The sequence below is a fragment of the Budorcas taxicolor genome, chromosome 12 (genome assembly GCF_023091745.1).
Source record: "Budorcas taxicolor isolate Tak-1 chromosome 12, Takin1.1, whole genome shotgun sequence".
Taxonomy (NCBI): Eukaryota; Metazoa; Chordata; class Mammalia; order Artiodactyla; family Bovidae; genus Budorcas; species Budorcas taxicolor.
The window spans coordinates 35,772,484-35,795,435 of record NC_068921.1 but is presented as its reverse complement, the minus strand read 5'-3'; the positions used below and the strand labels follow the sequence as shown (position 1 = coordinate 35,795,435).

General features: G+C 46.0%; 2 protein-coding genes across 4 annotated transcripts in view; one reads left to right on the top strand and one right to left on the bottom strand.

The window, feature by feature from the left end:
* The window catches only part of IL17D (interleukin 17D), a 31,686-nt gene extending 29,002 nt beyond the window's left edge, over positions 1 to 2,684 (top strand). Inside the window, exon 3 of the mRNA XM_052650118.1 lies at positions 1,364 to 2,684. Coding sequence (XP_052506078.1) covers positions 1,364 to 1,646 — 283 coding nt within the window. The 3' untranslated portion in view covers positions 1,647 to 2,684. The remainder of the gene's footprint in view (positions 1 to 1,363) is intronic.
* EEF1AKMT1 (EEF1A lysine methyltransferase 1) lies at positions 1,862 to 22,295 on the bottom strand. 3 transcript variants are annotated; one of them, XM_052650117.1, is made up of 5 exons: positions 22,135 to 22,283; positions 9,277 to 9,430; positions 7,593 to 7,675; positions 4,412 to 4,692; positions 1,862 to 3,622 (listed from the first exon to the last, which is right to left on the bottom strand). In XM_052650117.1, the coding sequence occupies exons 2-5, from the start codon at positions 9,421 to 9,423 to the stop codon at positions 3,453 to 3,455; spliced, it is 681 nt and encodes a 226-aa protein (XP_052506077.1). In that variant the 5' UTR covers positions 9,424 to 9,430; positions 22,135 to 22,283; the 3' UTR covers positions 1,862 to 3,452. The 3 variants fall into 3 exon arrangements, with proteins under 3 accessions (XP_052506077.1, XP_052506075.1, XP_052506076.1); XM_052650115.1 differs by lacking the exon at positions 22,135 to 22,283 and adding an exon at positions 21,049 to 21,172; XM_052650116.1 differs by having other exon boundaries at positions 1,863 to 3,622; positions 22,170 to 22,295.
* Positions 22,296 to 22,952: the final 657 nt, after the last annotated feature.

Here is a 22,952-nt window from a genome sequence, read left to right as displayed (position 1 = left end):
GGACGGGCTCGGTGTGGATCTGAGGTCCTGGGGCAGACAAGGGTGTTTGCCAGCCGACCCTGCCGCCCTATTCCTGTTCAACTCAACAGATTTCTGCCCCCACCCCCCAGAGCAATGAGAAGGGCATTGGGAAGGGTGGTCTACGCCTGAGTTGGCTCTCCCTCTCCATTGTGACACCTGTCTTGGTCACCTGATCTTTCCTGACTTTATCCCCACATCCACGTGGTGGCCAAGGACTCGGACATGTCCCTCTGCTCCTTCCCTGGGGCCACAGATCGCCCCACACAGACCGTCGTAACTCTTGCCTGCTGTCTAAGTGGCTTGTACTCCGCGTCATCAGGTGGACTTGCTGCTGCCAAGATGCCATTTCCAGGTCTTCCTGCTCAGTCATCTGCTCCATCAGTGTCTAAAGCTGCTGGACCCAAAGGAGGAAGTGATCCATGGACCTCCCTTCAAGTCAGGGGCCATGGCTGCCCCCAGGCCGTGGGCAGTTAGCCTGGCTGACACTGTCTCCTGCCTCCAACGCTGACAGCCGGTCAGGTTCTACCTCCCCACCCTGTCACCCATCACGTGCCTTCCCGCATCTGTGCTTCCATAACTGGTTGTGTGAAGGTCCTTCTTAGCTGGACACTTCTTAATTCAGCTGCTGCCCGGCAGTCCCAGGCAGTGCAGGCCAGGGAAGACCAGTCCACAGAGGTCCCCTCGGGCTGATCGCGTTTGGTTCATTTCTGTCCTGTGCTCCCGAGGGGCTAGAATTCCAAGGCCTTCCTGGGTGTGACCAGCATACAGTGTGTCCCCCATGAGGTCAGAGGTCACAGCTGTGACTCTTGCGACTTCAGGATCACAAGGGCTCGGCTCTAGAAGAGGGCAGATGAACAGCGATGAGAGTCAGGTCATGGCAAGCTTGTGACATGAGGCATGTTAGGGAGGAGTGCTGGTCCCCACCAGTGACCTCCTGGTTTCAGGGAGGTGGGGTCATAGTCTGCTGACAGCTGCAGGCCTGTCGTGGGCTGCTGACACTTGGATATTGGCATCTGACCAGAAAGTAGGGCAACTTGGAGGAACATGGAGTGGTCAGGTTTAGGGTCTCCTTCACTTTCCAGGTCCTGGCCTGCCCGCCCCCCTCCCCATGTCACTCAGCCCCTTCACACGGACGGGGGTGCATGGACCTTAACGGACAGAGGGACCTGGGTCTGGGCCTCCTGAACGGGTCTGGTGGCTCGGAGCAGGAGGCCACAGGACCCTTGGAGGAGCTGCAGGCTCTGGGCTGAGGAGGGGCATCTCCCTTTTCGGGGTGTGCGGTAGACTGCAGGAGCGGTTCAGGAAGTGTGGCCCGGGCCCCAGCGCCGCCCTCTCCCCGCAGGATCTCCTACGACCCGGGCCGCTTCCCGCGGTACCTGCCCGAGGCCTACTGCCTGTGCCGGGGCTGCCTGACCGGGCCACGTGGGGAGGAGGACGTGCGCCTGCGCAGCGCCCCAGTGCTCGTGCCCGCGGTGGTCCTGCGCCGGACCCCGGGCTGCGCGGGCGGTCGCGCCGTCTACGTCGAGGAGTATGTCACCGTGCCCGTGGGCTGCACCTGCGTGCCCGGGCCGGACAAGGACGCGGACGCCGCCAACTCCAGCCTGGACAAGTCGGCCCGGCCCTGACCGCCCACCCGGGACCCTCGGCCCGAGGAAACGCGCCCAGCAGTGGACCAGATCGGACCAGACCGCGTGGTGGGCCGCCCCGGACTTCCTCGAGCAGGAGCGCAGGGCAGCCGGAAGGTGATGGGGACTGAGCGGGGTGGCCCGGCTCGCCCCCAGGATCACGGGAGGGGTGAGCCTCAGAGGACAGACGGATGCTTGCAGTCTTTTTTGAAAAGTAGTGTAAACCATTTATTCAGCTATTTTTTCAATAGGGGCAGGAACAAAGTATTTTCATATTAGCCATTCTGAGCAAGTATATTGTTTTTACCTGACCTGTAAACATTTCATAAACATTGTTTTCACTTCCTCAGCAGGAATTTTTAGAAGCTCAGGTAGGCTGACTTTTGCTTCGGTTGGTCACCAGTGGACACGCCTGGACAGGACCTGCCCTCCCTATGGGCAGCTCAGCTCACCCCAGTCTCACTTTATTCATGATATAAATCACCACAGGTTTATACAGGTAGAAAGTTTTTCACTTTTCAAAGTCAGGGGCCAGTTTGTGAAAAAGAGACAGTGAGGTCAGAGTGTGGTATGTGAGGTCTGTGCCGATTCCCAGGTACCTGGCTAGTTTTAAGGGCTTCAGGAGCTATTAAGTGGGCAGACTTACAGTTTCCAGAAGGCAGGAGTGGAGCCTCATCTAGCACTGCAGCTAAACCCCAGAACTATTTGTAAACGTGAGACCTTCTTAACTCGATTTATGTAACATCTGTAGGTAGGTGAAGGGCATGCTGGCTGTGATGGGCTGGACTCGGCTTTGATGGGCTCAACTAGTTCTTAGAGGAAACGATGTTTAAGGTTTTAAAATTTTATGGTTGAAGTTTTTAAGAGACTGTGAAGTCAGCCTCTCTGTTTATGTGCTCTCTTCCCCACTTACCATCAGCCTTGGTTTGATCTGAATGGAAGCTTTACTAAGAACTTCCAGTTTGTATTATATATTGACAGAGGTTGTACATGAAAAACAGTGCTGAGCAAAATTCATATTTTCCAAATAAAAATTCAGAACTGAAACCTGTGGGTAGTTCTATACAGCTTGGGGTGAACGTTACTTCCCTGCTCAACCTCTGAAAACAACAACATAAGGTAAGCCTAGTGGTGGTATATCTGGAATACACCACTAGATATACTGGTATATCTGAACCTTTCAGAAGGGTTCAGGTCAACAACGAAGAAATACACAAAAAGAAAAACTGCCTTTCAAACCTTCGGTAATTATTTCAATCATTGCCACTACTGTGTAACATTTTCCAGCCACTCTGCAAGTATAAATAGTGCAAACATCAGAGCACTGGCCAAAGGAGAGTAAATGTATTTATTGCATGTGGAAAATACTGTAGTTCATTAACTGTGTTCATCAGCTTAGCTCATCTTAGCTGTTAACAGGCAGCACATTCCCAATGGAAGAATCGACTTGCCCTGCCAAGGTCCAGAAAGGTAACCTTTATTTGCACTTTCTCTCTAAATGGAATTCATTTAACAAATATTTACTGGGCATGTGCCCTCCCTCTTCTGGACACAAACTGCATCTTCAACTACAACCCCCCTGGCTGTTAGAGCCAGGGGCTGAGGTCTTGGTCACTGTGTACTGCTCTTTACCTGTGTTAAGTGAGGAGAGCAGACTAGATGAGGTTTAAAAGTTCCTCCAGATATAATTCCACAGACTCAAGTCGGCAAAAGCACCCTGAGCTCCAGGGACATCCTAAGGAAATCATAATGTCTTTACCTCGAAAATGAGGACTGGGGAGGTGGTAGTTTTTCAGAGAGGAAACGTCACTTGGGTCCTTCTTGCACTGGGAGCTGTACTGACAGATCACGGTCTAGCCCGGAGTCATAATTCACGAAACAGCGAAACTCGTTTCCCAGGGTGCGAGTGTGTTCTGGAATAAACTTGCACATCTTCACTCCAAGCAGCTTTGCTGCCGCCTCCTCCATGACAGCACCTGAAGAGAACCACCAGACAAGCCTCAGTGCCACGCTGGCCGGGGCAAGGAGCAGTGAGCTGACAGTTCCACGCAGCAATAGGGGGAAGGTCAGTGCTTCCTATCCTTTTACTTCCTCCAACATTTTTGCCAAGTTCCTACTATTTTTCCCTTTATCAAGAATTTTTCTGCCTCTACAAAGCTGAGATACTTAGAAATTGTAAAAATTACTTATATTCTACAAAGTAACAAGAAAAGGTAATTTCACTAAAAACTTTTTCCAACTTGGATTCAGGGGCCCCTTTCTCAGTAATATCTAATTGTGCAAACTCATACAGATACATTTGTACCAGCTTCTGGCTGATGACTGCACATCTCCCTCCAGCCCGTCCTCAGCACCCGCTGCACCAGGGGGAGCGAGGGGCTGCAGGCCTGGACGTAGGGGGACCTACAGTTCATGTTTTCGTTTTGAAACACCAGGATAATCCCCCTCCCTCACTGGTGAGAACATCTTCTGTTCTGGTACACCAAATCTAACGTCTCGCTCTGTGACCTCTGACATCCACTTTAACCCCAGAGGTTGCAAATTTCTTTTATCAGCTAGAGCGGCTGAGCCAGACATGTTACTAGTACTGGCACTGCTGTGTACAGATAGCACTCCTGGCGCCCTCACCCCGTGCCAAACCCCACTTCCTGGGCGTCATGCCACAGAATTCTCAACAGGCCCCGAGAGGCAGGAGCACCTCAGCCCCTGGGTGCAGGGAGGTAAGTGGAATGAGGTCACAGGGTATGTGGTCAGCCAGCACCCACCTGTGCACAGCAAGATCTTGCCCCGAGTCAGGAGCTTGATGGTTTCTGACATTTTCCTAAGACATTCCTCCGAAAGATAGGGGGGATCTGCCACGACGATGTCAAAGCTGTGTGTGGCGATCCTCTCAGGTAAGTCCACAGGGTTCTTGTAGTCATAGTAGACAAAGTCCTCTCCGTATGCGGCAAACCTGCGGTCGTACTCGAAGATGCAGACAGAGACAGCGTCTCTGTGCCGCTCTCTCAGCTTCTGGTAGACGCTGGGGGCGCTCACACACGCTATTCTGGAACAGAGACCCAGCTCATGAACGAGCTTTGTATAGCAGCAGATAACCACTTCACTAAAAAAAGTATGGCCCACGTTCAGATTTTCTTAAAACAACACTACAAACTACAGTGATAACAGCAGTGAATTTGGGAGGAATCTGGTTTTTACAGATCTACAACTCATAATTTTTAAGTATGAAATGTACTTTTCATGATAAAAAATGTGAAACATTCGCTACAAGAGTTATGCAGCCCATGACCTGAATTTACCTATTATTTTCCTGTTGGTCTCTTTTAACATTTATTTCAAATACTTTTAAGCCTCAAGCTAAATATTTTCAAGTTATTTTGTAATCATGTATTTACTATATCTGAAAGTCCTAAGGCTTTTTCTTTATAAAGATGCAGAGGGAACACATTCATTTAGATTTGCTTCTTCAAAGCAAATAAATCATGAGAAGGAAACCTCCAACAACAAGACAAATGAGGAAAGACAAAGGAAACACACTGAGGAAGCTGACAGGCAAGGGTGTGGGCTGGGTGGTGTCTGACTCTGCAGGCCCAAGGGAGCCAAGCACCAAACTGGCAGCCAGGAAAGCTGAGAGGGGGCCTCGCTGACACCAAAGCACCTGCAGCTCAGGAAGCTGAAAACCAGGTAACTCAAGAAGTACAGGTGCAGGGGGACTGTTTTTGGAAGGTCTATCGAAGAGGAAACTTCCCAGGATTCTCATCTCTGCGCCAAGCCTCCACACTGTGGGAGAAAATGGGAAGGATGTTCTCCGGATGGGGTGAGGGCACAGCTAGTGGTGAAAGGCCGTGTGGAATGGCCAGGATCACATTAAACCTGCCAGATGTTGGGACCCCTGACCTATGTGCCTCCTGGAATGAGGTCAACGAGATGCATGACTCCCAGGAAGGAAGGTGGCTCTTTCTGGGGCTCTTACCAGCCCACGAAAAAGCCTGGATATACTGACCGGGCATTCCCGGGAAAACAGCTGATCCACACCAGCCAACTGGAGATACCAAGCAGAGAAAGCCTGCCCATGTATCAGAGCTTCCAATCTTAGCGTGCCCACCTCAGCTAGGAGCACAGAGCAGAGGGTCAGCAGACAATTCAGGAGAGTCAGCACATACTAAAGCAGAAATATTAATAAAACACAAGAGGCATGCTGGAGTCAGAGACGGTGAAGAGAAGTCCTGTAATGTGATAGCCTCAGAAGGATAAACAAGACACCATGATGAATATCCAGAGACCTAAGAAATTACACGTGATAAAGTGCAAGACAGCAGAAATGGCAAAGTCAGTGGAAAGTTTCAAAGATAAAGTTGAGGAATTTTCCCAGGTCAGGCAAGAAAGACAAAACATGTGAAAAGGACAGAAAGAAAAATGAATCGGGTAAAGAACAGAAGAAAAAAAAAAAGAATTTTCCCAAACTGGAGGAGCTGAGTTAGAACAGAAAGGCTTCCACCCCGTCCAACGAATGAAAGCACCATACCAGGACACACAGAACACTGGGGATCAGGAGAAAACCGTTAAGCCAGCAGGGGCCAGGGATGGGAAAAACAGGTTTCTCATAAGAAGTTTTATTTCTCAGTAACTGACACATCAAGAGAATGGGTAGAATAAAAATATTTTCAGACAGGTTTTAAAAATTCCCGTCTTGTGAAAAGTGTTGGAAGGATGTACCCAACCAGGATAAAGCCGTGACCTAAGGACTGGGATACTGGATACAGGAAGGTCAGAACAAGAGAGATAAGAGGACACCTGGTAGATGATGGTGGAGGGAAATACCAAGACCAGAGCCAGACGTAAACCAGTCCAGACAGAAGAGGTGGCAAAGCCAGGGAAGGGGGGTGGGGGCGGTATTTTTTTTTCAAGGAGTTGAAATATGTGTGAGTTCACTGATTAAGAGATTTGCACCACTGGGGAGAATTTGAGGGTCAGTGATATGGACATATAAACCCTATTTAACCAAGACAGGATATAACTAACACCAATTCTATACAATCACTTCCAGGAAACAAATACAGTAACACTTCACAGGTCATTTTATGAAGCTACTAATAGGAAACCCAAACCAAGGGAATAACAGGAAATTTCAAACTAATTATCACTCATGAAAGTTGCTGAGTCGTAGCCGACTTGATTCTCCAGGCCAGAGTACTGGAGTGGGCAGCCATTCCCTTCTCCAGGGGATCTTCCAGACTCAGGGATCAAACCCAGGTCTCCCTCATTGCAGGCGGATTCTTTACCAGCTGAGCCACCAGGGAAGTATGTAGAAGCAAAAGCCTCAAAAAATATTACCAATGAGTTCAACCATAAAAAAAATGGATATAACTACTGGGAGCATGGACAGGAAGCACACGTGTGCAGTGGAGGATGAAGGAGCTAAATCCTTAGTCTCTTAAGGTGAGATGTCTGTGAGTGACAAATGAACAAGTGCCAATATAAACAGGTTTAGAAATGTAGAAGGGCTGAAAAGGCAAGGGGGGGCACCAAGGGGAAAATTAACAATGGATTACTTTTTTCAACAAGTCTTTCAGGACCATTTGACTTTATATGCACACAAAGTTCTAATAGAAATAAAAACCAAACTAACCTATAATTCTTAAAATTTCAGAAAGATCAAACATTAACATTTTTTTCTTTTAAAGCAATTCTAGGGGAATAAAAGTAACAGGTTAGAAAAATGTTAAAATAAGGAACAGATTAAGACGACTTACACGGAACAGGGTTTTTGAGTGTGCCCCTAGATGCGACAGGAAAGCATCCTTACTTCCTTGTGGTCTTCAAATCATCAACCACAGGTTTTGCAGATTACAGTTGAACCTTCTTATGAACCATCTCATCCAGGAAAGGCATTTAAAGTATTACTTTAGATTAAAAGGCAAAAGAGAAACGAACCCAGTATCTCACCTGCCGCCCTCCCCAGCAGCTGCCACGGCGTCCTCAGCAAGGCGCAGGGCCGTCTCCGGGCTGTACCAGAACTGGCTTAGCTGCTGTGACAGGAACGAGTGAATTATATTAGACCTGGCATACACTTGTCCTTTTAATTCATACCTACTTACCAATATGAACTCTATCAACAGCCAATGCCACTGCTGGGCCATGCAATATATTATGCGCTTCCTTCTGGTATGGCACCTCCTATTCGTCTAGAGTTAATAAACCGCTGTTGCATTTGCTTGGGTTCTCCAAAACTATCCCTAATTCTCCCAATATCATCCTGTAGCTCCTGAGAAGTGGTGCATGGGAAGTCAATGTTGTGAGACTTACCATGTCTTATACAGTTAAGATTTTATCCTCACATTTCATTGGTAACTCAGCTGGGCATAGAATCCTAGATTGAATGAAATTTTCACCCTAAATATTGAAGGCAGTGCTTCACTGTTTTCCTAGTTTCTAATAAAGCTATTGAGAAGTGCAATGTGACCTGTACTGAGACACTGGAGGTGACGTGCTTTTCTCCAAATGGTTCTAGGATCTTCTTTGTCACCTACATCCAAGTTTCACTCATGCCTCCTGGACTTATCCTCTAGTTTTATAATGTATTCTTTCAAACTTCCTGGGAGATTTCTTCATTTTTGTGAACAAACCAAAACAAGTGCCCAAAATATACAAATAGTTAATTCAGGTAGTGAAATTATGACTTGTTTTTTCATTCATGTTTTTACCTATTTTCTACACCAACCATAGATGACTTTCAGAATCAAAAAGAAAGTACACAGTATTTAAGCAAAAGGAAAAGAGAAAAAGACTACCTTAAGGTGGACTCAGGTTTCTAATATTTACTATTTGAAGCGTCAAGCTAAAGATGAAAACATGACAAAGAAAAACTAGAGGCATCTGACTAGGTGGAACATTCAGGGTAAATATAAAGAAACATTTCTGTCCCAGTTTCAAACAGATGAATTTTATATAATTTTATGTAAAATATAAACTTTATATAACTTAGATCTAAACTTGACACAAAATATAAAAGACTGCACACACACATCTCCCAGCTGCAAAGTGATGGAGAGAGGCAGATGGATAATCAAGGTAGTCAAAGAAATTTCAAGCCTCATCTATTTCTCAACTAGGCTTCAAAAAAGGTAGATTTCTACGTTACAGTTTAGTTTTCCTCAACTGACTTTTTAAAACTCCTATTTTTATTTGGGCCATAAAAAACAATTAAAATACATACTGTGCACCAGGAACTATTAATATCTTCTTTAGAAACCCCTTTCATCAATTTCTCACAGCATGTTTAACACCAGTTGCTCCATTACTGCAATGACCCCTTCCCACAAAGAATGCTGGGCTCCAGTAAAAACCAACAGAAAGAATCTGTCTACGAGAAAGAAGTACAGTCTGTGTTGGACACGGTGATACGCTCTTCCCCTATCTAAGACATCCCCTCTGGCCACCAAGCAGCCCGGGTCAGAATGAGGAAAATCTGCACCCCCAGTGTCTTGGCTACTGAACAGGCTATCAGCTTCCTAGTGACAAGTGAGACAAACTGGGCTGTTAGGTGGGGTGAAGACCAACAGTGGACTAGGTACAGAACACGCTCCACACTGCCAACACGTCCTGATGGATGCGGAGCACGGTCACTTACCCAGTTCTCTTCTATTATCCCGATGTTATACTTGTCATCACCACGGAGGTCAGGGTGGTGCTGCTGCTGCTCAGCATAAAATTCCTGCAGAGCTGCAAGGGCGTATGAAGAAAGCTGGGGGGGGCCCTCGTCTTCGGAGTCACTCATCTCACACCTGCGGGGAATGAGTCTAAGTGATGTTGGTGTGTTTTTCCTTTCCATCAAACAATTTAAAAAAATTAACTCACAGCAATGATCCAAACTGGAAGTGAGTTGTATCAGGAAAACAGGTATTTAAAATTTCTGAGACCAGGAACCTCCCTGGTGGTTCAGTGGCCAAGACCCCACACTCCCAGTGCAGGGCACGGGTTCTATTTCTGGTCAGGGAACGAGATGCCACGTGCCATAAACAAAGGCCCGGCGCAGCCAAACACATGCATACATACATCTGCAGAGATTTTCCACTGAACTACAGCCAAACAAATAAATGCTTGCTTTCTCTCTCCACGTATACAGTTTTCACAATAAGATCTTTCACATTTTTATGCCTCCTTGCAGAATGAAATCTGTAAAGATGTTTTGCTTTCTTCTGGTACCCCAGTGGTCACATGCGGATAATTCACAGTAGACTCTCTGAATCAGAGCTTTTTATGTGTTAATGTCATTGTTGAGGTGACCTAAGACTCCTAGGTGTTATGATGGGATGAGTGAAGGATTAGTAAAGGAGGGGTAGAGGAAGAGATAGGAAAATTAAAAGGGATGAGAGACGATGCAAATTACCATCACAATGAGATACAACTATATACCTACCAGACTGACTACAATGGAAAAGACAGGTAACACCGAATGTTTTGGGGGGTAAAGAATAATAGAAACTGCCTACTTTGCTGCTGAAATGTAAACTGATGAAAACATTTTGGATAACAATATTACCTTACCTCTGTTTCAAACTCAGTAATTCTGTATCATATAACTATATGAAACTCCTGTGATTCACATAAATAGACACGGAGAATACGTTCAAAGTGGAAATGTGTACTGGCAACAACTAAAACTACTGAAATGTCCACTCACTGGACATTACATAATGTAATATACTGCTGTATATTCCTACAGTAGGATACTATATCGCAATGAAAACATTTCCTGTTCTCCTCTGCTGGCTTGCCACCTGTAACTGTTATGTAAGTAGTTACTTTAAGGATTACAGGTTTACAGGATTATCTATCATGGCACACATTCAAATAATATTACACCACTTCCATGTTATACAAAAACCTTACAGTTTGTATATAACTTCCATTTCTCTCCTCCAAGCCTTTGTGTTACTATTGTCCAATATCTTATTTTTACATTTGATATAAAATAAACACACCACAGGCAAATTTGGCCTTGGAATAATGAAGCAGGGCAAAGGCTAACAGAGTTTTGCGAAGAGAATGCACTGGTCATAGCAAACACCCTCTTCCAACAACACAAGAGAAGACTCTACACATGGACATCACCAGATGGTCAACACAGAAATCAGACTGATTATATTCTTTACAGGCAAAGATGGAGAAGCTCTATACAGTCAGCAAAACAAGAGAGAGAGCTGACTGTGGCTCAGATCATGAACTCATTGCCAAATTCAGACTTAAATTGAAGAAAGTAGGGAAAACCACTAGACACTCAGGTATGACCTAAATCAAATCCCTTACGATTATACACTGGAAGTGACAAACAGATTCACGGGATTAGATCTGATAGACAGAGTGCCTGAAGAACTATGGATGAAGGTTTGTGACATTGTACAGGAGGCAGTGATCAGACCATCCCAAGGAAAAGAATGTAAAAAGGCAAAATGGTCATCTGAGGAGGCCTTACAAACAGCTGAGAAAAGACAAGCGAAAGACAAAGGACGAAAGGAAAGATATCTATTTGAATGTAGAGTTCCAAAGAATAGCAAGGAGAGATAAAAAAGCCTTCCTCAGTGATCATGCAAACAAATAGAGGAAAACAACAGAATGGTAAAGACTCGAGATTTCTTCAAGAAAATTAGAGATACCAAGGAAGTTTTCATGCAAAGACGGGCACAATAAAGGACAGAAATGGTATGGACCTAAAAGAAGCAGAAGATATTAAGAAGAGGTGGCAAGAATACAGAGAAGAACTGTACAAAAAAGATCTTCATGACCCAGATAATCACGATGTTGTGATCACTCACCTAGATCCAGACATCCTGGAATGTAAGTCAAGTGGGCCTTAGGAAACGTCACTATGAACAAAGCTAGGGGAGGTGATGGAATTCTAGCTTAGCTATTTGAAATCCTGAAAAATGATGCTGTGAAAGTGCTGCCTTCAGTATGCCAGCACATTTGGAACTCAGCAGTGGCCACAGGAGTGGAAAAGGTCAGTTTTCATTCCAATACCAAAGAAAGGCAATACCAAAGAATGCTCAAACTACCGGCACAATTGCACTCATTTCACACGCTAGCAAAGGAATGCTCCAAATTCTCCAAGCCAGGCTTCAACAGTACATAAACCGTGAACTTCCAGATGTTCAAGCTGGATTTAGAAAAGGCAGAGGAACCAGAGATCAAATTGCCAACATCCGTTGGATCATCAAAAAAGCAAGAGAGTTACAGAAAAACATATTTTTCTGCTTTATTGACTATGCCAAAGCCATTGACTGTGTGGATCACAACAAACTGGAAAATTCTTCAAGAGATGGGAATACCAGACCACCTGACCTGCCTCCTAAGAAATCTGTATGCAGGTCAGGAAGCAACAGTTAGAACTGGACATGGAACAACAAAGTGTTTCCAAATCGGGAAAAGAGTTCGTTCGTCAAGGCTGTATACTGTCACCCTACTTATTTAACTTATGTGCAGAGTACATCATGAGAAACGCTGGGCTGGAAGAAGCACAAGCTGGAATCAAGACTGCCGGGAGAAACATCAATAACCTCAGATATGCAGATGACACCACACTAATGTGAGAAAGCGAAGAACTAAAGAGACTCTTAATGAAAGTGAAGAGAGTCAAAAAGTTGGCTTAAAACTCAACATTCAGAAAACTAAGATCATAGCATCTGGTCCCATCACTTCATGGCAAATAGATGTGGAAACAGTGATAGACTTTATTTTTCTGGGCTCCAAAATCACTGCAGATGGTGACTGCAGCCATGAAATTAAGACGCTTGTTCCCTGGAAGGAAAGTTATGACCAACCTAGACAGCATATTTAAAAGCAGAGACATTACTCTGCCACCAAAGGTCCGTCTAGTCAAGGCTATGGTTTTTCTAATAGTCATGTCATGCATGGATGTGAGAGTTGGACTATAAAGAAAACTGAGCACCAAAGAACTGATGCTTTTGAACTGTGGTGTTGGAGAAGACTCTTGAGAGTTCCTTTGACAGCAAGGAGATCCAACCAGTGCATCCTAAAGGAAATCAGTCCTGAATATTCAATGGAAGGACTAATGTTGAAGCTGAAACTCCAGTACTTTGGCCACCTGATGGGAAGAACTGACTCACTGGAAAAGACCCTGATGCTGGGAAAGATTGAAGGCAGGAGGAGAAGGGGACAACAGAGGATGAGATGGTTGGATGGCATCACTGACTCGATGGACATGAGTCTGAGTAAACTCCAGGAGTTGGTGATGGACAGGGAGGCCTGGAGTGCTGCAGTCCATGGGGTTGCAAAGAGTCAGACACGACTGAGCAACTGAACTGAACTGAAACACACCACACTGTTAATACATCTTTTCTATTTACCTACATAGTAACCACTTACATTGCACTTCATTTTGGATTGATTAATACTGCCATCACCTGTCATTCTCCTTGTGCTTGAATGAACGTTTCTTGTAACGCAGTTCTCTGGAGCTCCTCTTCTGGTACTTACTCTGCCCTGCTTGCTTCCCATGAGGCCTCCCCAGAATCTGTCAGTATCTCAACTCAGAGCAGTCGCTGGGTTTCCTTCCCTGTGTAGCAGCCTGAAAACTCTTTCGGGCAGTAAGATGAAGTAACCATCAGGCTCCGTCTGTTCATTTCCCTTTTTCAGGGACCACTGACCTTTGTGGCCTGGTGCCTGTTATCGTCAAAGACGTTTTTCCCCACATATTTTACCCATTTTTTTTTTTTTTCAGTTCTGTTAGATGGGAGGGGAAATTTAGTACTTGTTACTAAAAAGCCTCTTGATGAAAGTGAAAAAGGAGAGTGAAAAAGCTGGCTTAAAGCTCAACATTCAGAAAACTAAGATCATAGCATCTGGTCCCATCACTTCAAGGGAAATAGATGGGGAAATAGTGTCAGACTTTATTTTTTTGGACACCAAAATCACTGCAGATGGCGACTGCAGCCATGAAATTAAAAGACGCTTACTCCTTGGAAGGAAAGTTATGACCAACCGAGACAGCATATTAAAAAGCAGAGACATTACTTTGCCAACAAAGGTCCGTCTAGTCAAGGTTATGGTTTTTCCTGTGGTCATGTATGGATGTGAGAGTTGGACTATAAAGAAAACTGAGCACTGAAGAATTGATGCTTTTGAACTGTGGTACTGGAAAAGACTCTTGAGAGTTCCATGGACTGCAAGGAGATCCAACCAGTCCATTCTAAAGGAGATCAGCCCTGGGATTTCTTTGGAAGGAATGATGCTGAAGCTGAAACTCCAGTACTTCAGCCACCTCATGCGAAGAGTTGACTCATTGGAAAAGTCTCTGATGCTGGGAGGAATTGGGGGCAGGAGGAGAAGGGGACGACGGAGGATGAGATGGCTGGATGGCATCACTGACTTGATGGGACGTGAGTTTGAGTGAACTCCGGCAGATGGTGATGAACAGGGAGGCCTGGCGTGCTGCAACTCATGGGGTCGCAAAGAGTCGGACACGACTGAGCGACTGAACTGAACTGAACTCCTAATGGAAGTTCATTACAGTAAAAAAAAAAAAAAAGCCTCCAGCCATATATACTAACAAAAATCAGTCTTAAGAATATGTTAAATCACAAAGTTACAGAATACATATAGTATCAATAATTCTATTTAAGTGAAGTTCAGAAACATGGAGATAAAAGCAAGTTAATGGAAAACTAAAGATTAAAGATAGTGGTTACCACTGGGAGTGAGGAATACATAATTTTTAAAGTGTTTACTATATTATCTGCAGAGACCAATGGACTTGATTCTGTAACCAAAAAGTGTCTGAAATGGCTTAACAGTTTGAGCCTTCCCCAAGTAATAATCTTTTTCAAAGAACTTAGAATAAATCTCATGAAAGGACTCATCTATTTTTCTACCTGCATTTTTCACACTGTACAATGATTTCCATTAAGGTATGAATTAAATATAGGAAAATATAAGCTTTTTTATAAACAATAAAATTTATCCAAGTACATGTATGGCTTATAGTAGAAGTCAGTAGTGCTCTGTGAAATGTTTTAGTAAAAAATACACGTGTGTATAGGGTCGTGCATCATGACACAACTTCCTACTGCAGGCTGTAGTCTTAAATGTTCGAAGTTTTTCACTGTAAACGATCTATAATTTTTGCACAGACTCATGTCAAGAGGAAGACGTTCTAATACTTTATACAAACAGCTCTTATCTGAAGCAGATACTTGGTATTTTTTTATAGTGATTGTGGAAAAGCATTTCTGCTATTATTTAGACATTCAGAAAAACAATATAATACTGGATTAAGAGCAAGAACTGGAGCCGACCTACCTAAACGTAAATCATGCCTTTGCCACTTATTAACTACATAGCTGTAAGCAAGTATTTAACTCTTCTATGCCTTAATTTTCTCATCTATGAAATGGAGATAATGTTAAAACTTACTTAATAAAGTTGTTCTGAATTAGATGAGTTATTATCTACAAACCACCTAATTATCCTTGGCACACAACAGGAACAAAAATATTACCTTCAGTACTGTTCAAGCTGCAGCATCTCACTGACAAGATGGAATCTGTGGCAACCACTAGTTTAATGCCTTCATATGACTATCTACTTGGCAGCAGAGGGACGACAAGAAATCAGTAATTAAAGGAACACTACAAAGTGTGACAGGAAACGACGAGCATGGTGAACGCTGTGTGCAGGGAGCAGGATAGGCTCTGGCTGACCTGTCACATGTCACCCTCACAGATGTAGGGTGCACTGATGCTGAATACTCTGGCCACCAGATGTGAAGAGCTGACTCATCGGAAAAGACCCTGACGCTGCAAAAGACTGAGGGACGACAGAGGATGAGGTGGTTGGATGGCATCACCGAGTCAATGGACATGAATTTGAGCAAACTCTGGGAGACAGTGAGGGACAGGGAAGCCTGGCATGCTGCAGTCCATGGGGTCATAAAGAGGTGGACACAACTGAACAAGCTATCACTATATCACTTTTAGACAAAATGCAGATTAACAGATTATCATCTCACAGCACAAAATAAAGTGGTCAGAGGTGAGACTGTTCAGAAGGCAGACATCATCAAGGTGGGATCTAAAGGTGGGAAGAAATGGTTAGAGTGTGTATAAAGTTATTAGAAGGATCTGGGAGGACTGTCTCCATACTGAGATAATTGTACTGGCACAGTCTATCTGATGGAACTACTTTGGATCACTAGTCTATCCAAAGGCTTTCAACTCCCAGGAGAAGACTTAAAATGTCGTTAATTTCAGTCAGTTTGGGCCCTTAACTCAGCAGTGGCTTCCTATCCCCACTCCTCATTTTTGCCTCAGGAAGGTTTGTGCTCAGGGGTTAACTTACACAGCTGAGTGAGGACAATGACAGAGTGAGGTCAACGCCATTGAAAGTTTGCTGTTCCCAGTTCTACAAATCCAAGTCACAGCACAGTGAGAAGCACCACGTAAGAGTGGCCACAAGCAGGAACAAGGAGGCAGACAGAAAATGGGGACAGTGTTCTTACTGCTCAGACACTGGGCGGAAGGGGAAAACATCCCATGAGGGCAGAGGACTTTCACGTGCACCTGAGAGCTAAGCTGCGGGGAAGACGCAAGCCCCTCCGGCCCTGAGAGGAACAGACGCCAGGCAGACAGCCGTGCTCAAGTCTCAGAACACAACTCCAACAGCTCCAGGAGCAGCTTGTGTGTAACTAGTGGGGGCAAAGTGGGCAATAAAGACCCCGTTCTTCAAATACTGGGAATCTGGATTTTGATTTCTGATGGTACTTCTGACCATGGAGGCAGAGGCAGGCAGCCACTGGGCAGCACTCTGCCCCCCCAACCCCCAGCAGAAGCACCTCTGAGGGGATTTAAAGTGCTACCACTGCCCCGCCCCCTTCAGGGGCCGAAGGACCAGACCATTATCAACAGCAACTGCATACATGGAGGGATTTAGAAGGTGTATGTACATGCCCAGGAAAAGGTGTAGGCTTAGAAAGACCTCAAGCTTCCTCAGGGTGATCTTTAGCACAAAAACAGACTACAATAATAGCAATAACAACAGAATGACAGAAAAAGCAAATCTTGGAGAAGGGGGGGAATCTGATTTCCAGCACTTTGAACAAAATCATACTTTGAACAAAGTATGAGCAAAATCATACTTTATGAACAAAGTATGAACAAAAGCACTTTGGACAAAGCATACAAAGAGAGCAAAGTATGGCCCATTGAAAAGAAGAATGTAAGCCAACAGAAGCCATGCCTGAAAAAGGCCACAACAGCACACCTGCTAGACAAAGACCTCAACTGCCCTAAATATGCTAAAAGACCTAACAAGTATGGACCAAGTTAAGAAAACAATGCATGAACATAATGCAGCTATCAACAGAGACAGGCTACTCCTTCAAGTGAACCCTGCTCACTGTCCCAGAAGAACAGACAAAGGGAGAGATTATTCGCTTTTGTGCAGGGCTGAGAAAGTCTGAGAACACTGCAAACTGATCTGCAAGGTACAAAAAGGCTTCATTCTGGTCTTACATTTCAGGATTCAGAATCAGGAAAAAAAATTTAATGCTTTAAAAATAAGTTTTTTATAAATGATGAATATAAAATCTATCAGATGTTTTCAAATATTTTTGCAAAAGTAAATCCCTGCCTTGTTCCCCCTCCCCACAAGATATAGAGGAAGAATTTGGACGGTTCTACATGAAACCTAAACATGAAATTCTCATTTATCAGCTGATCCATAAGGGCTCCAACACTTAATATTTTTAGTAAAGGTCCATTAAAATCAAGGGATCAACAAACCACTGGACAGTTGCTTTCAACTGTCATTATGATGCTCACTGAAAATGCTGAAGGACAAGAACAGTCAGTGTGGGACTGCATGTGACAGATAGAGCGCATGGACCTACAAAATCACAATCAATCCAGAGAGCACTGCGGGAGAAGGAAACGCTGACTTCAAAAAGCAATCCAAGGAAATCTACGTACATCGCAGCCTCTGGGATCTGGTCAAAAGTGATTCTTCTTTATAGAGACATCATTTTGTCCAATCTGTTAACCAGATTAAATCAACCTTAACAAATGTCTCATCTGACACAGACTGTTCCCAGTCAGTTTCACATGAGGCAGCGGGTTGTTTACTGACACTGTGGTGAAACTGTCATGACACAGGGGACTCATGCATCAAACATGCCACAAGACTGGCTCGTCAGCTTTCTGGGAAGCAACTGAATTACTTCCAGGTCACCCTTCTTGTCATCACAGTCTCCATACACATCTATAGACAGAGTCTGTGGATGGGATCAGCTTTGCAAGGGTACCAAGCATCCCAGGGTAGCTTCTGTTTGTAAAGTACAGGGAGGAGATATTGACCACACGTAAAAATTTGTAAAATAGAAAGGACAGCCCTTTAAACAAGCAAGATCTCTTTCTTGTGTTATCACATAGCTTAACAAAACATTTGTTCACCACGAAAGAGAAGTGATTTAAAAATGTAACCACAGAATGTTGAAAACTTGCTCTGCACAGTAGTGTCTGTTTCTTCTAAGGAAAGTGGAGAAGAAGATCACTGCCTGCATCTGACGATCACGTCCCCGTGCCCCAGGTGCCCTGATGCAGCAGGGCAATGAGAAATCACACAGGTGGCCTCGGGACACAGGTTCCTGCCTGCTGCAGGATGGGGCTGGGACATTTCCAGAGGGGGTCCAGTGAACAGCATGTCCAAAGAACTGCTGAAAGGACCAACACCCTTGTAACACATAAGCAGTCGTAACATACCATCAGACAGCTAGTGGATATTTTAATGTCACTACTAGGCACCCGAGTGAGCGACTGCAGACCACCAAGGGCCGCCCAGAAGCAGAGTGTGTTTGGAGTTAAAGCAGTCTCTGTGCACGTCACAGGGACAGGGGTCGCCACAGACACTGATGCTAATGTACAGACTCCACGAGATCACAAACCGCAGGGAAGCCAGGCCCTCCAAGACCAAACACGTGAGCTCAGCTAACAGAACAATGACTTAAAGTATACTGTACTTACAAACTCTACAGTTTTATAAGTAAGTGAAGTCGCTCAGTCGTGTCCAACTCTTGTGACCCTGTGGACTGTAGCCTACCAGGCTTCTCCATCCATGGGATTCTCCAGGCAACAATACTGGAGTGGATTACCATTTCCTTCTCCAGGGGATCTTCCCAACCCAGGGATCCAAACCGGGTCTCCCGCATTGGAGGCAGATGCTTTAACCTCTGAGCCACCAGGGAAGATCTAAAGTTTTATAATTCACCTTAAAAAAAAAAAAGATGAGGGCAGGGAAACTGAAGAGTTATAAAACCCACAACTCAAATCAGAAGTGAATGATTTTAATCAGTGATTCAGAAATGCACGATCATATAACCAACTTGTTATAAGACAGGCTTGTTTAGTAGGAAAAAAACAAGGAAATGTTTTCTTCCACAAAGCTTCCAAAATCACATCTTCTTGTGTTGCTCATGACCCTTGGACTCTCCCTACTGACTTAAATGGTATTTCTTCACATAAATACTTTTCATGAACAGGTTATTTCCTTAATAAATTACTTCTTGCTTCAGCTCTTTTACTTTAAAATAAAGAAAAGTATAATTTACTTATTGGTCTTTACCGATACTCCGTATTAAAAACTTTTCTTAAAATATAAAGTTGACAGCCTTAACTTTTGGCATGTGTATGTGTGCAAACGTGATAAAAGAGAAGACTGCAAGCCTTTCCAGCATCACCCATATAATAACAGCTCTAGATGCTACCCACCAGGCAGTCACCTGCTTTAGGGCTACACATGGGAACGGGAGTTCTTTAAGAAGCTGCTGCAGTCTGGGAGGCAAAGAGAATGCCCACTGACTGGGCCCAGACCCTGGCAAGGGCTGTCCAAAGATCCCACATTTGTGCCAGAAGCTGCTGAGAAATGGAGCAGAACTGCTAAGGGGGTGGACTTAGTGCTCCGATGAGGGGCACTGTTCACAATCATTATAACAGGAGAGCGAAGCTGCAGGGCTGAACCATGGAGTTCAGACACGCTTATAATGGAATATGACACCCGGGGCAGATTTATGTTCAGAATCACATGCACGTAACGACGACAGGGCACCTGATGCTTACACATCCCATGAACACTGCCTTTCAAAGTCAAGTCTCTGGGGACTCACGGGCTTCCCATTCCATGAGGACTACTTCTAGAGCTCCCTGCAGAGCTGGATCGAGAGGTGATGAGATCACCTCCATCTCAGTCACAAGCTGGTTTCCTCCCCAGAAGGTGTCCTTCTGACTTCACATTTTCGCCAAGATCAGCCCTAATGAATCAAATGCACCATCACTGAAAGCATTCTGTCTTGTTCAGTTAGTCAAATATATGTTAATCCTTCCTAAGTGGAAGGCCCAGCTTCTACTGTGGGGAGAGGTGCGGACGTGATAAAAGTATGTGTATCCAAGTGCCTTTTGAGAGGTCGTCCAAATGCTTACTAGCTTCCAGTGACACCCACAAGACACATCTTTTCTATTCCTTCAGGATCTCTCTAAAGGTTACCAGTCTAGACAGGGAATCCGAAAAATGCCTGAGCAAGGTGATTATTCTGCCAATAAACATACTGCCGTTCTCCCATCTCCTCTCACTGTCAGAGTGAAAGAAAGCTTAGAGGTCTCAGGAATCTTGGACAGAAAGCCTTGACTATCTTTGCTCTTTGTCCTCTTCTTAGAAAATGAAAATTACCATAAATTATGACTGTAAGTAATATGGAGAACAAAGTACAGTAGGTCCAGGAGAAAGCTCTGTGCCAGCTTTGGGTCAAGCTGAATTTGTCTAGTATGATGACAGTTCAGTTTTTTTGAACAGCTTTACACATTCTCGGTAAACTTAATATGCTCCAGTGAGAAAAATACCTATCAAAAAAACTACCCCCTTTCGGGACTTCCCCAGTGGTCCAGTGGCTAAGACTCCATGCTCCCAATGCAGGGGGCCCAGGTCCGATCCTTGGTTGGGGAACTAGATCCCACGTGTTGCAGTTAAGAGATCCCATGCTGCAGCTAAATATGCCACAGGATCCCGAACGCAGCAACTGAGCCCTGACACAGCCAAACATGAACAAAGACAAACACAGACTGCGCTCAAGGCCAAAATGATTCTTAAACATTGTATTTAAGATTTAAAAAACTTTATCCCTTTCTGTAGGTTTGGAAATGTTTGTAGATAATGTAATTTCTTCAACTCACTCAAGCTACTCTGACCAAAGACCCCAGATAATAAAACCTTTCACCCCCAGAAAACTGGATCATACATTCCAAGGCAGCACGGGTATAAACGTGAAATGGCCACGTTGAGTAGCTGCCTGTGCATATTCAGAGCCTCAGTGGAAGATGTGAGGTATTTCCAGGATGCCCACCTGTCTCCCAGAGACCACACCAGTTCGCCTGAGGTGATGGGGGCCACCAGCATTTGCTCAGGATGGTCTTCCTTCACAACGCTTACAATTTCCTGGGAGCATCTCTACCTCATGGCCTAGTGTGCGTTCATTCAGGGTAAAGCAAAGGCGGGTGGCTTTCTCTTTCCCTTTTAGAAAGCTCTGTCAAAAGCTGCTGCTGCTGCTGCTAAGTTGCTTCAGTCGTGTCCGACTCTGTGCGACCCCATAGATGGCAGCCCACCAGGCTCCCCCGTCCCTGGGATTCTCCAGGCAGAAAGTCTAAATTATCTCCCAGGCCTGCCATCACGTTCACTAGCCAGAGAAGGAGCCACAGATTACTCGTGGGAGTGGGGGAAGACACAACACACGCCTTGGCAGATGCCAACAGCAAGTGGTAAGAAAAAAAAAGAAGCAACACCACTTCAGCTAATATTAAAATCCAACGTCTCCTGCGAGACTGCAGGTACAGTGGGTTCCTGATTCCAGCTGCACCACGACACTGCCTGGAAGAGCTGAAGGGCAAGGAAAAGTGCGCGAGTGCACATACTTTCCTATGTGCACATATGAATGCATACGGATGTTTCCACAGCCGCATTTGTGGATTGAGAATGGCTTTCAATTTGCAGCCTGAAATGTTAGCTAATTATTTAGAAATAAAAACATGAAAACAAAAAAGTTGGCTTTAACTTCAAAGCAATTCCGAAGAGCAGCTTAAGAAAACTACTTTCTTAGCTGAAAAAGAAAAAAAAAAATTGTGGCGGGTGTATCTCTAAATTGGCCGTATTTCCAGCATCCGGTCCTGTACTGGGACGCGGGCTCGGCGGCCGGTCTCCCGCGCCCCCGGTGTCCACACGCACACCGTCCATCCCCACGGGCTGCCCCCACAACCGCCCCGCCTCCCGGAACACGCCCAGGAGGCGCCCCGGACACCCCCCCGCCCACCACGCCTTGGAGACGGCCGTTACTCCACAAGCTGAGACACCGGCTGAAGCGCGGCTCCACGCGCCCGGGCCCGGACCCAGACCCGCGGCCGCCCTGAGCACACCCGAGACGGCAGCCCCTCCCAACCTCTTCCGCCCGGCCCCGAGGACCACAGCCGCTACCCTGACTGTGTCGGGAGACGCAGACGAGCAGAGTCCCGCGGGGTCGGCGCGGGATCCTCACTCCACTCGCCGCTCGAGTCCACGCGTGCTCCGTAGCCCGCGGGGCCTGGTCAGGCAGCCAGTTGCGCCTGCGCGTGCGCACTGCGGCCCGCCAGGCCGGAAGCGTGCGCGGGGGAGCGCGTCCGCGCAAGCACAGCAGTCCCGCCAGGCGGGGTGGGGGGCCGGGGTCGTGGGCGGGGCTGCGGGCTGGTCCGGTCCGCGCACGCGCAAACGAGCGCTCCCGGGAGGCCCTTGGGCACCGCGCCACTTGCAGTGCCGCCCGGCGCCTGGAGCTGCGCGGGTGAGCACGTGTCCGCGAGGACGGGGGCAGCAGAGACGCTGCAGGTTTTAACGCGCACCAAGAGACCTGTCGTTTGCACTTCATTGTACGTTTCACAAGCAGCAATGCCCCGTCTGTTCCGCCTCCTCCGTCTAATGGAGAGATACAGACATAGCCACCGCTACGTTAGAGAAGGCCTTTAAAACCCCGCACACGGGCCCCTCCGCGGTGCGTCTGCTGGAGCCACGGTAGACCCCCGCCTGACACCGAGGGTTCCCGCGACCCGAAGACGCGGTCCTCGTGCTTAGACCGCCTACGAGCTGGGCAAGCCCTCCCCTCATGAAGCAGCGGCGGTGTGTGCGACTGACGGGTGGGAGCGTGCCCTCGGTGGCGCCGGGTCAGAGCCGACGCCTGCGCGCGGACGGGAGACGCTTGCAGACCCCGAGCACTGTCCTGACTGTCCT

Coding starts and splice junctions, on each gene's coding strand:
- EEF1AKMT1 (XM_052650115.1), bottom strand. CDS start 21,101: ATGCTGGTGGCCCCCATCACCTCAGGCGAACTGGTGTGGTCTCTGGGA. Junction 7,676..9,276: donor GGATAATAGAAGAGAACTGG/GTAAGTGACCGT, acceptor TTCCTGTCACAG/CAGCTAAGCCAGTTCTGGTA. Junction 4,693..7,592: donor GCTGCTGGGGAGGGCGGCAG/GTGAGATACTGG, acceptor TCTCTGTTCCAG/AATAGCGTGTGTGAGCGCCC.